At 38.7% G+C, this 12772-nt stretch overlaps 1 protein-coding gene across 1 annotated transcript; it reads left to right on the top strand.

The window, feature by feature from the left end:
• The first annotated feature begins 1692 nt into the window (after window positions 1-1692).
• Window positions 1693-4628, top strand: LOC112670485 (olfactory receptor 56-like). The gene is made up of 2 exons (XM_025464221.2): window positions 1693-1856; window positions 3662-4628. Exons 1-2 carry the CDS (start codon window positions 1693-1695, stop codon window positions 4626-4628), a joined length of 1131 nt encoding a protein of 376 aa, XP_025320006.2.
• The last annotated feature ends 8144 nt before the right edge of the window (window positions 4629-12772 follow it).

Here is a 12772-nt window from a genome sequence, read left to right as displayed (position 1 = left end):
AGCAAGTATTACACAGTGGCAGTTTTTCCCTCATAGAGTCTGAGCCACATCCATGAGAACCCACCACCACCCTTGTGTTATTAAAGAAAAATACCTGCCAGATGTGCACATCCCACAAACCTAAATACTCATCAAAAGAATTGGCTGTTTGTGCCAGGCTGTCCATTGCTTAGGAAACACTTGGCCATGTCTGTATGGATCCTGTAAGACCTGGGCTAAGGTTGTTTTCAAGCTCTAAGTAGATGTGAACTTTCACTATTTTAAAAGCACCTCCTTTAGTGAACTGTATGAGCTTTGGTCTTTCCCTTCACTTCTATCGTGAGTCGTGTTCATTCACTTAATCATTCAACAACCTCATTCAGCTGCCACAATATGCAACAGTCATCTCACTGTTCCGCAGGACATAGAATAAAAATACACCCAGGGAGGGGCACCTGGGTGGCTCAGTGGTTGAGCACCTGCCTTTGGCTCGGGTTGTGATCCTGGGGTCTTGGGATCAAGCCCTGCATCAGGCTTCCCACAGGGAGACTTTTTTCCCTCTGCCTATGTCTCTGCCTCTCTCTTGAATAATAAATAAAACCTTTAAAAAAAACACCCCCAGGGAACATAAATTTAGGCCAAAATTGCCTCGGAAGCCAGTGCAATTAATAGCAAGCTTTCCCAATCTTGGCACTATGGACATTTTAGGCTGATTAATTTTTGATTCAGGGGCTATCCTGTCATTGTAGGGTGTTTAACAGAATCCCTGGTTTCTTCCCACTATATGCCATCCCTACTTCTGAGTTATAACAACCAAAAATGCTTTCAGCCATCGACAAATGTCCCTGAGTAATGGGGGGAATCAGTCCTGGTTGACAAACTCTGTATTAGGGTGGTTCTCAAACATTAGCAAATATCGGACCAACTGCAGGGCTTGTTAAAAACAGTTCTGGGTGTTATTCTGTATGTTGGCAAATTGAACACCATAAAAAATAAATTTATTATGAAAAAATAAATAAATAAAAAATAAAAACAGTTCTGAGCCACCACCCAGTGTTTCTGATTTGATAAATCTGTGTGGGGACTGTGATTTTTGCATTTTGAAGAAGCAGCTGATGCTGCTGATCCAGGGACCATGTTCTGATCTAAGGAGATATAGGCATCAACAGTTGGCATATCTGCCATTCCTCTGTTCGTGAAATCTGTAGTCAGTGATGTCTGGATTTGTCTGTAGATTAGAATCACCTGGAAACCTTTTTGGCCTTCCGAAGACCTGGCCATATCATAGACCAATTAAATCACTAATTCTGAAGATGAGGCACATACATTAGTAGTTTCTGAAGGTCCTTAGATAATTCTGATGTGCAGATTTGAGGACCAAATCTAAATGCCATCACTTCATCTGGGATTTGAAGTTTAGGGGCTAAGTAACATGTCTTCCCAGCATACATATCCTGTAAATCTCAAAAAAATAGTTACATCGTAAGAACTCATCTATGAAAGACTGCAATCCTAGTCTCTGTGGGTAAGAAAATAGGGCAAACTCAGTTATAAAAGCTTAGCAGTCACAGCATTCTGAAGTGGGTAAAGGGGTGCTAGGAAGAGGCAACAACAGCTCACCCTCTTTGCAGTGAAGGTGGTTAAGGCATGCTGTGGAAAACAGAGCTCTCAGGGGAAAACAGGAAGCTTTCAGAGGTGCCTTGCTGAAATGAGATGGATGTATGGCCTCAGCTTTCACAGCCTTCCGTGTGGACTTCCCAAGGGACTCTTTCAGTTTCTGAGCTACAACTTGGAGCCCAGAAAGGACATGGAAGAAAGAAAAAAGTCAACAAGAGGCTGAACCTCCTGATGGAGACTGCACATTGGGACAATGTGAGGTGAGTAAGGGAAAGATGGGAGGTCAAGAGATAGGGAAATAATTTAAAATACTCACCCCCATTCATGCAGCCCAATGTTTAACCATGGGCAATTCCACAATTTCTTTTTTTTAAGATTTTATTTACTTATTCATGAGAGACATAGAAAGAGAGGCAGAGACGCAGGCAGAGGGAGAAGCAGGCTCCCTGAGGGGAGCCCGATACGGTACTCGATCCCAGGACTCCGGGATCATGACCTGAGCCAAATGCAGACACCCAACCACCAAGCCACCTGGGTACCCCTAATTCCACAACTTCTATCAAATTTTCCAGCATTGAAAATATCTGACAGTTGTTTGATTTTTGGTTTTTGTTTTTCAACACTATTTTTCTCCATAAATGAGATATCTTGAATTATAAAAACCAAGCCTGTGTTTTATTTTAAAAAGAAAAAAAAAACAGTTAAACTCTAGGGGAATAGGAAAAAAAAATCATACCAGTACAGAAAATTCATGGGAGAGAGAATTAAGATTAGGTGTTGGCATACCTGACAACATAAAATGTATTGTTTACATCGAGGATTCCTTTTTTAATTCATTCTAGTGTATGTTTAATACCTAGAGGGTACCAGTTCAGATCTAGGCAAGTAGAGATGGCAGTAATAGAAAAATATATCCTCTTCCCCCAGTGACCAATCTGAAAGAAAAAGAATCACCCTAAGTAATTATTCTGAGACACACACATGCACACACATGTACCTCAAACATGGCTATGCAGATGTGTGTGTGTTAATACTGAGAAACTGCCACAAAGGGAGAAATTGGTAGTGTCAGGACAATCAATAATTTCTAGGAACAGTTACTTATGCACAGCCCCCACCAAAGGGGTGTTGAATCCAGTTGGCAATACCAAAAGACAGCCACAGAGGTAATAGCGTTTATGTGGGCAAGGTTGCGTTTCTTTCATCTATTCACCACACACATCCCATAAGCATTGACCAGAGACCATGCAAACTCCTTTCTGTGGAGAAATATAAAAGAAGGAAAGGACAGAGTCCTTAGTCATAAGAATACCCAGTCGAAGTAGGGAGATCCAGTGGAAGAGCACCATCACAACAAACACAAGGTTTCTGAGAACAAAACTTGTAGAAGGGGAGTCTCCAAGGGGGAGGGACTAGGAGCTCTTTGCAGGTGGGTAAAATTGTTGATTGTATGATTATTTTGCAAAACTAATTTGCTTAAGTGACAAAGGGAAGTGTTCTAATACTTATTGAACCTATTATGCAAAAGGTATTCTTTTCTTATTCAATAGCAAGTATCATGACCCATTTAATATAGAGAGATAAGCAGAGGCTCAGGGTTATTAAAATGAGTTATTAAAGTGGTAAGAGTTGTGATGTTATCAGCAGCTGACAAACACCATATGCCTCCTGCCTGCCTGTACCCTAAGCATCCTACACGTATTATTAACCATTTAACGCTCCCAAAACATGGGGTATTCTAATGCATTGTTTTTCTTTTTCTAACTTTTTAAGATGGAAACTTTGATCATTGGTTTTCAGTCTTTCCTCTTTTTTAACACACGCATTTTGCATTATAACTTCCCCTCTGAGCACTGCTTTGGCTGCATGCTATATCTTTTATAGTATTTTTTCAACATGAAATAATGCCAAACCTACAAAAATTTGCAAGAGTATTAAGAAGAACTCCCACAGCCTCTGTGCCAGCTTACTTGTTGCCCTTTGCTGTTCTCATCCATCACCTTCTCTCAAACTCAGAGTGGATGCTTCTGAGCCCTTGATAAGTTGGTTTCCTTCCTCCCTACAGTGAGGCTTGGCAGGAGACAAGTAGAGGGCCCTGGAACCACTCCTCTACCATCGGCTTTGTCCTCACAAGTCTTTTCAATGACAGTCCAATGCACCTGTTCCTCTTCAGCATGGTTGTGGTAGTCTACACACTAGCGATGGCTGGCAACACTGCCATGGTCCTCTTGATCTGGGCTGATGCCCGGCTCCACACACCCATGTATTTCCTCCTCAGCCAGTTGTCTTTCCTGGACATCTTCTTCACCTCAGTCACCGTCCCCAAGATGATAGCAGGCTTCCTCTTTGGCTGGACTAGCATCTCATTTGTGGGCTGTGGGGCACAAATGTTTTTCTTCATGTTCCTTGGGGCCGCTGAATGCCTCCTGCTGGCCCTCATGGCCTATGACCGCTACGTGGCCATCTGCAACCCTCTGCGCTACCCATCACTCATGAGCCACCAGACCTGTCTGCTCATGGTGGCTGCCTCCTGGCTGGGTGGATCCATCAATGCCTCTGTCCAGACAGCATTGACCCTACAGTTCCCCTATTGTGGCTCAAGGAAGATTGCACACTTTTTCTGTGAGGTGCCTTCGCTGCTGAGGCTGGCCTGTGCTGACACAGCAGCCTATGAGCAAGTGCTCTTTGTGACAGGTGTTGTGGTCCTTCTGCTGCCCATTGCCTTCATCACCACCTCCTATGCCCTCATTCTGGCAGCAGTGCTTGGGATGCACTCCGTGGAGGGGCGTCAGAAGGCCCTAGCCACCTGCTCCTCCCACTTAACAGTTGTCAACCTCTTCTATGGGCCTCTTGTGTATACCTATATGTTACCTGCATCTTACCACTCTCCTGGCCAGGATGATGTAGTGTCTATCTTTTATACAGTCCTCACACCCATGCTGAACCCTGTCATCTACAGCCTCAGGAACAAGGAAGTGACAGGAGCAATGAAGAAGGTCATAGGGAAGTGTAGGGTGGGTAGGACTGCTTAAGACTCAGAGAGGGGTCCTCCTCCTCTAGGATGTCCCTGTGGCTCCAGGAGCCCATGATAGGATTTTCTTCAGAGAAGAGAAGTCAAGAGTAGAATAGCCACCTATGGCTATTTCCCCAAACTTCTCCTTCCTCTCCTCCAGCTGCACTGGCCCTCTTGTTATTGGTCAGAATTCCTAAGCACAATTCTAGCTTGTGGTCCTTCGCACATGGTTCCTGATGCCTGGGTGCTTTCCTCCACATTTTTGCATGGCTTTCTCCTGCACTGCATTTAGGAACTTTCAAATGTGATCATATCAGAGATGCCTGCACTGGCCACCCTTTCCAAAATGGAAAGATGCCTTTCCAGAAATGCCTTCAATTCATTCCGTCATCTCTTTCATGTTTCTTAATTCAAGGTTTCTTTTACCCTTTAGAATATGAAAAACATGGCCTTGACTTTAATATTGTACCCTCATCAATAAATATTCATTGAATAAATGGACAAGCCCAAAGAACATTTATTACCTAATCTCAACAGCATTGGCACTGTTGTTAGTTCCTCCTTGAAAATCTTTCTTCTTTGGTAGTGACATCACATTTCTGGTTTTTCTCCTATTCTGGCCCACTCCTTCCCATTAAGTGATAAATGAATTAAAACCTAGTGCTAGACCACAGGTTTTCTTTTCTCAGTCCAGTCTCTTAAATCACTCTCATTCATGGTACACCAAAGTCTGTCACACATATTATAGGCCATGAGATGTCTCCTCCAAGCTCTTCACCACCCAACTCCACCTCAATACCCACACTGGATGTTCCAGAGGCATCTCAAATTCATCATGCCAACAAACAAAGTCATGATATCCCCTCCAGGGCTGGTAACTGAGTGACTGCTTCATCAGGTCAGTAGGTCTCTGTCACCACCTATATATCTCATCCCTCACCAAATCCTGTCCATTTGACTGTCACTGCTTACCTTTCCATGAGATTCAATCCTTATAGTTGCAACTACCACTCTCATAGTCAAAGATACACTCATTCATTACTTGGATGATGCTGGAATTTCCAAACGGGGCTCCCGGCCCTCATTCTCATCCCACCTCATATACACAACTACAGCTTGTTTTTCCAAGATGTGTGCCTACACACAAATCTAATCACATGCAACCTACTCCACTCCTTAACTTCCCCTTAAATCCCTTTAGCAATTCTTATTGCTCTTACATATTTCACCATTTAACATAGAAGGCAGCAGAGAGGGAGGAAAGAACAGTCCCTGATTGCAGTCTTGTATCTCTAAGCTAGACCATACTTTATCATTCCAAGTGTTTGATTATAGAAAGCAACCATCAGGGACACCTCGGTGGCTCCGTGGTTGGGCGTCTGCCTTTGGCTCAGGGTGTGATCCCAGTTTAGGGATCAAGTCCCATATTGGGCTTCCTGTGAGGAGACTGCTTCTCCCTCTGCCTGTGTCTCTGCCTCTCTCTCTCTCTCTCTCTGTGTCACTCATGAATAAAAAAAAAAAGAATGCAGCCATCATAAGAGATGCCAAAATCACTTTCTGTTTTCTTAAGACATCACTAAAAGTCTTCAGAGGCCGAAAGTCATCCTTAAAGTTCAATCTGCATCCCTTTTACTGCAGCTGGATTAATTTCTTTAAATTGGTGGCTCAATGGTTAAGCATCTGCCTTCGACCCAGGTCATGATCCTGAGGTCCTGGGATGAAGTTCTGCTTCAGGCTCCCCACAGGGAGCCTGCTTCTCCCTCTGCCTATGTCTCTGCTTCTCTCTCTGTGTCTCGCATGAATAAATAAATAAAACCTTTAATAATAATAAAATAATAATAATAATTTCTCTAAATTGACTCTTCATAAAAATCAAGAACAGCAAAGAGATTTGCACTCTCACCCAAACATTTCTACCACATTTTCTCTTCAAAAAAGGAATTTACTCAGGGAGGAGTGACTTCTATTCCAAGAGTGACTCGTTATCACTTACCCAAATAAAACAGAAAACCATAATTTGCAATTAGTAATGCATCTGACCTTCATGCCCATTAAACAGGTGGGCAAGCTTTGAAAACTGACATGTAGGAGATAAGCTGCCTGTTCATCCGTTCTTGTGATACACAGAGCCAGTTGTTCCCTAATATCCAATTTTGCCTTCTTTTAACATATACTTAATTTTAACTGAGAGAAAAAAATACTCTATTTTAACTGAAGTAAATATATTTCCCAATCACCAATGCAGCTAGGTATGGCTATGTACCCAAGCTGTAAAGTGAACTACAAGCATAAATGTAGGTGCCTTCCAGCACTGTCCTTAGAAATCAGGGTGGGATCACACTCTTCATTTCACCACTATTTCCTATTAGCTGACATGTAGTCATGACCACCAGAGCTTCTGCAGATGTCTTGTACAAAAGATAAAAGCCAGCAGATGAAGAGGGCAAATTAACAATATAGAAGGAAACTGAGTTCGTGAAATTGTGGAGCTAATCGACTATTTTGTTTTTGGCACTTACAGTGAACCTAATCTAATGTCCTTTCACAAAACAAACATGACAGGAAGAGAACAGGTCCTTTTTGTGGCACAAGAGAATTTACTGTGTGGCTCCAGATTGCTGGAATGCTGGAAAAAGCTTGCTGAAAAGTAGGTTCAAGTGGACCCAAGGAGGCACACATCACAGTGCAACATGGAGACTATAAAATCAGTAGCTCTGAGAATGTGATCCACACACAGAAAAAATGACAAACTCCAATTAGATCTGGAACTTACTTAAGAAACTCATAATTTCCAATTTATAATGTAAGCCACAATTTATTTTCTTTATTTTACTAGAACCTAAAACCATGAAAATGGAAGGATTCTAAAGCTGAGTTATGAGGGGATAAGTGACATGGTGAAGCTTAGCTCTATTAGACATGAAAGATACCAAATGAAGTGGGGAAGCTCAAAGCTAAATTTCAGGAACAATGAGGGCAGACTCTAGCATTGTAGAAAACATTTTTGCCTGAGAAGATGATGGAAGAAGGATAGTGACAACTCAGGAGAAAATGACAAAAGTACCTAACAGTTACCAAATCCTTCCTGAGACAAGCAATGTTAACTGCTAATGGATTGCAAACTTGCCCATCATTTACTCCTACCCTTATCAAAAGTTTTCTTTTATGCTCCCTGTGTGAAATCTCCCCTTGGGAATATACTTTCGAATTTGTGAGTGCAGTTGATGAGACAATGGGACAAATACAAGTTGTCTGTACACATTCTCTTTACAGCCAGATTTTCTACATGCACTTAATAAGGCAAGACCTACCTAGGGCTGAACTTTTGTCTGTTTTTTTTTTCATTAATTATCTTCAATTGGGATCATCCTGGATCATAGGAGGTAATAGATTATTATTGAATTAGTTCAAATTATCTGGCCAGTTTTTATCTTTTTAAAGACTAGATTGGAGCTAATTCTGAATTACAAACTCCAATATAACACATATTCTATAAATATACAATCTAAAAGCACTTTGCTGCTATGAAAAATAATTTGTGGCTCCTCACAAAGGTAAACTTAGAATTGCTTTATAACTCAGCAAGTCCATTCTTGGATATATATCCAAAATAACTGAAAAGAAGTGTGTCAAACAAAAACTTGTACATGTATGCTTCATCATAAGTCCTATACTGTGAAATACATTTCGTGTGAAAGCACAGATAAGTCTGTAATCTCATTTTCCTAGTATATTCTTTAATTTCTCCTCTAAGCACACCCTGGTAAATTATAAAGTGGCTAAATCTTATAGTCTATGCATAAATCTATATCCATTTTATTTTTTTATATATCCATTTCCATATCCATATTTATATCTCTATTCTGCCACCTTTGGAGTGATAGAATTACAAAATTTTGAAAATCATACAGAATTGTATTAGTTGCATGCATAAAGCTTACAGTAGCTCAAAGCAAAGAAACTTTTGAAAGGTAAAGAAGAGCATTACATAATGATACAGTGGTCAATTGCCAAGAAAAAAATAATTCTTAACATGTATGTGCCTAAGAGCATTAAGCCATATGAAACAATAATAATTTTCCCAAATTATTGTCAGACCCCAAACCATAGAACCAGGAAGATCAAGTAAGATAGAGACCATAAACATAAAATGAAAGTTAAAGAAAAAAATCTTGAATCAAGACAGAGGAACAAAGGTAGAAAAACACTACTGATAGAGGAGCAAAGAATTATATCTGACTTTTGTTTAGAAACAATGCAAGCAAGAAAGTAATGGAATGAAATATTTAGTACTGGTGCAGGGGAAACTGGCATAAAAACAGACACAGAGAACCTAGAATTCTGTACCCTGTGAAATTATCCTTCAAAAATGAAAGAGAAATAATTTTATAGGTAAACAAAATTGAAGGAATTTGCTGCTAGTAGACCTGAGTTGCAAGAAATGCTTAAAGAAGTTCTGCAGAGAGAAGGAAAATTACATAGGCCAGTAACAGATCTACACAAGCCAAGCAAGAGTACCAGAGAATACATAAGTAAAGGTAAAATCAACATTTGTGTATTTCTTATTCTTAATTGTTCTAACAAATAAGTGTTTCTTCAAAATAATATAGCAACAATGTATTTATGTATGTACTTATATATACACATAAATGTTTATGCATGCTTATGTATAAGTAAAATGCACATCAGAAATGGTAAAAGGAGTGGATAGAAGGAATTAGAAATATTTTGTTATTATATTGGTATTTTCACTACCCATGAATTGTTACAGTGTTATTTGAAGTGAACTTTGCATAATTTATATAATAAACATTATATGAGTATATTGTAAACTCTAGAACAACCTCTTTAAAAGGTTTTTAAAAACTGACGTGATGAGAAGGAAGAAAAAAGAAATCATATAAAATATTCAATTAAAATTACAAAATGTGGGAAAAAAAGAGTGAAAGACAAAAATAGAAACAACAAACTAGGGAAAAAATAGTGGTAACCAAAATGTTAGATATAATGACATAATGATACAGTGATCAATTTTCACCAAGTAAATAATAATAATAAATCAATAAACTATATCAATAATTATTTAAATGTCAATGACTTAAATATGCCAATTAAAAAATGGGGATTGTCTCCTAAAATTTGTTGGGAACCACAAAAGAGCCTGAATAGCCAAAGCAAACTTGAAGAAAAAAAAAAAAAAAAGCAGAGCAGGAGGCATCACAATTCCAGACTTCAAGTTATATCACAAAGCTGTTGTGATCAAGACAGTATGATACTGGCACAAAAATATATAGATACATGGAACAGAATAGAAAATCTAGAAATGAAAAAAAAAGAAAATCTAGAAACGGACCACAACTATATGGTCAACTAATATTCATAAAAGTAGGAAAGAATATCCAATGGGAAACAGTCTCTTCAACAAGTTGGGAAAACTGAACAGCCACATGCAAAAGAATTAAACTGAACCACTTTATTACACCATACACAAAAATAAATTAAAAATGGATAAATGACTTAAATGTGAGACAGGGAACCATCAAAATCCTAGAGGAGAACATAGGCAGTAGCCTCTTTGACATTGGCTCTAGCAATGTCTGGCTAGACACATCTCCTGAGGCAAGGCAAACAAAAGCAAAAATAAACCATTGGGACTTCATCAAAATAAAAAGCTTCTGTATGGTAAAGAAAACCATCAACAAAATTAAAAGGCAGCCTATGGGATGGAAGAAGGTATTTGCAAATGACATATCTGATAAAGGGTTAGTTTCCAAAATCTAATAAAGAACTTGTCGGACTCAACACCCCAAAAATAAATAATCTAGTTAAATGGGCAGAAGACATGAATAGACATTTTTCCAAAGACATAAGGATGTCCAACAGACACTTAAGTGCTCAGCATCACTCATTATCAGGGAAATGCAAATCTAAGGACAATGAGATATCACGACACATCAGTGAGAATGGCTAAAATTAACAACTCAGGAAACAACAGGTGTTGGCAAGGATGTAGAGAAATGGCTACCCTCTTACGTTGTTAGTGGGAATGCAAACTGGTGCAGCCACTCTGGAAAACAGAATGGAGTTTCCTCAAAAAGTTAAAAATAGAACTACCCTACAACCCAACAATTGCATGACTAGGTATTTATCCAAGGCGTACAAAAATACAGATTCAAAGGGGCACATGTGCCTTAATCTTAGATAATGGCAGTATTATCTACAATAGCCAAATTATGGAAACAGCCCAAATGTCCATTTGGGCTGAATAAATAAAGAAGATGTGAGATTATATATATAGATATAGATATATTCCATTATATGTATAATGGAATATTATTCAGATAAAAAAAAGAAATCTTGCCATTTGCAGTGACGTGCATGTAGCTAGAGTGTATTATGCTAAGTGAAAATATCAGTCAGAGAAATACAAACACCATATGATTTCACTCATACGTGAAATTTAAGCAACAAATAAATGATCATAGGGGGAAAAAGAGAGGCAAACCAAGAAACAGATTCTTAACTGTAGGGAACAAACTGATGGTCACTGGAGAGGAGTGGGGGTGGGTTAAATAGGTTTTGAGGATTAAGGAATACAATTGTGATGAGCACAGGATGTTTAATGGAAGTTTTGAATAACTAAAATGTACACTTGAAACTGAACATAGAAATTGTCAGAGTGGATCAAAAACAAGACCCCAGGATGCCTGGGTGGCTCAGTGGTTAAGCATCTGCCTTGGACTCAGGGCATGATCCTGGAGTTCTGGGATTAAGTCCCACATGGGGCTTCTCACAAGGGAGCCTGCTTCTCCCTCTGCCCATGTCTGTCATGAATAAAAACAAAAACAAAAACACACATACACACACAAAGAAACCCCAAGACCTTACTAATGTGTAGTCTGCAAGAAATTTACTTTAAACATAAAAACGTATAAATTAGGGGCACCTCTATGGCTCAGTTGGTTAAGCCTCCAACTCTCAATCTCAGCTCAGGTCTTGATCTCAGGGTTGCGAGTTCAAGCCCCACATTGGGTTCCACGCTGGGCATGGAGCCTACATACATGTAATATATGTACCATGCTATAACCAATCAAAGAAAACAGAAATAGCAAAATTAATTTCAGACAATTAGACTTCATAGCAAGTGTTATCAGGAATAAAGAGAGGCATTACATAGTGATAAGGGGGCCAATTCTCCAAGCAGACATGGCAATCTTTAACATGTATGTGTCTAAGAACACAGTGTCAAAATACATGAGAAAGACTGATAGAACAGCATGGATAAATAGGTGAATCCACCATTATCATTGATTATTTTAACACTAGTCTATCAGAAATAGAGGCAGAAAATCACTAAGGACGTGGCTGACCTCAACAATACCATTAGCCAAATATAATTGGCATCTATAGACTACTTTCTCCTACCAGAGCAGAATACAGATTCTTCTCAAGCTCACACAGAACATTCACCAAGATAGACCACATTCTTGATCATAAAACACACCTTAACAAATTTAAAAGAAAAGAAATCATATAAGTCTGCTTTGAGACTATAATGAAATTAAACTAGAAATCAATAATAGATAACTGAAAAATCCCAAAATATGTGGAGATTAAAAAACACACTTCTAATTATCAAAGAAATCTCAAGATAAACTATATATATATATATATATATATATAAAACTAAGTGAAAATGTAACACAATTTGTCAAAACCTGTGGGATACAGAAAAAGCAGATCTTATTAGAAAATTTTATGGCACTAAATGCATATATTAGACAATAAGGAAGATCTAAAAATCAATAATACAAGTGTCCATCTTAGTAAACTAGACAAAGAAAGGCAAATTAAATCTAAAGTAAGCATTGGAAAAGGAAGGAGATAGATATAGATCTTTTGATATGTAGATGATAGATCTATAGACATATCACATATCAAGATCTAGATAGATGATAGATAAATAAATAGATAACTGGATAGATAACAGGTAGACGGTACATACATACATGATAGAGATAGAGTTCTAGAAAGATATAGATCTATCTCTAGATACAGATGTAAATATATCATATAAATATATCACATATATATAGTGATAAATAAATGATAGATAGATGATACATGCATACACCTATGATAGAGATGAAGGGCCCTTGGGGG

The sequence above is a fragment of the Canis lupus genome, chromosome 16 (assembly GCF_003254725.2).
Source record: "Canis lupus dingo isolate Sandy chromosome 16, ASM325472v2, whole genome shotgun sequence".
NCBI lineage: Eukaryota > Metazoa > Chordata > Mammalia > Carnivora > Canidae > Canis > Canis lupus.
Note: the sequence above shows the minus strand (reverse complement) of the source record. Positions and strands in the feature narration are given on the sequence as shown.

Bases quoted from the DNA above. Each gene is read 5' to 3' on its own strand.
- LOC112670485 (XM_025464221.2), top strand. From the start codon at position 1,693: ATGGATGTATGGCCTCAGCTTTCACAGCCTTCCGTGTGGACTTCCCAA. The intron at 1,857-3,661 runs GTGAGTAAGGGA...TCCTCCCTACAG, and splicing joins GCACATTGGGACAATGTGAG to TGAGGCTTGGCAGGAGACAA.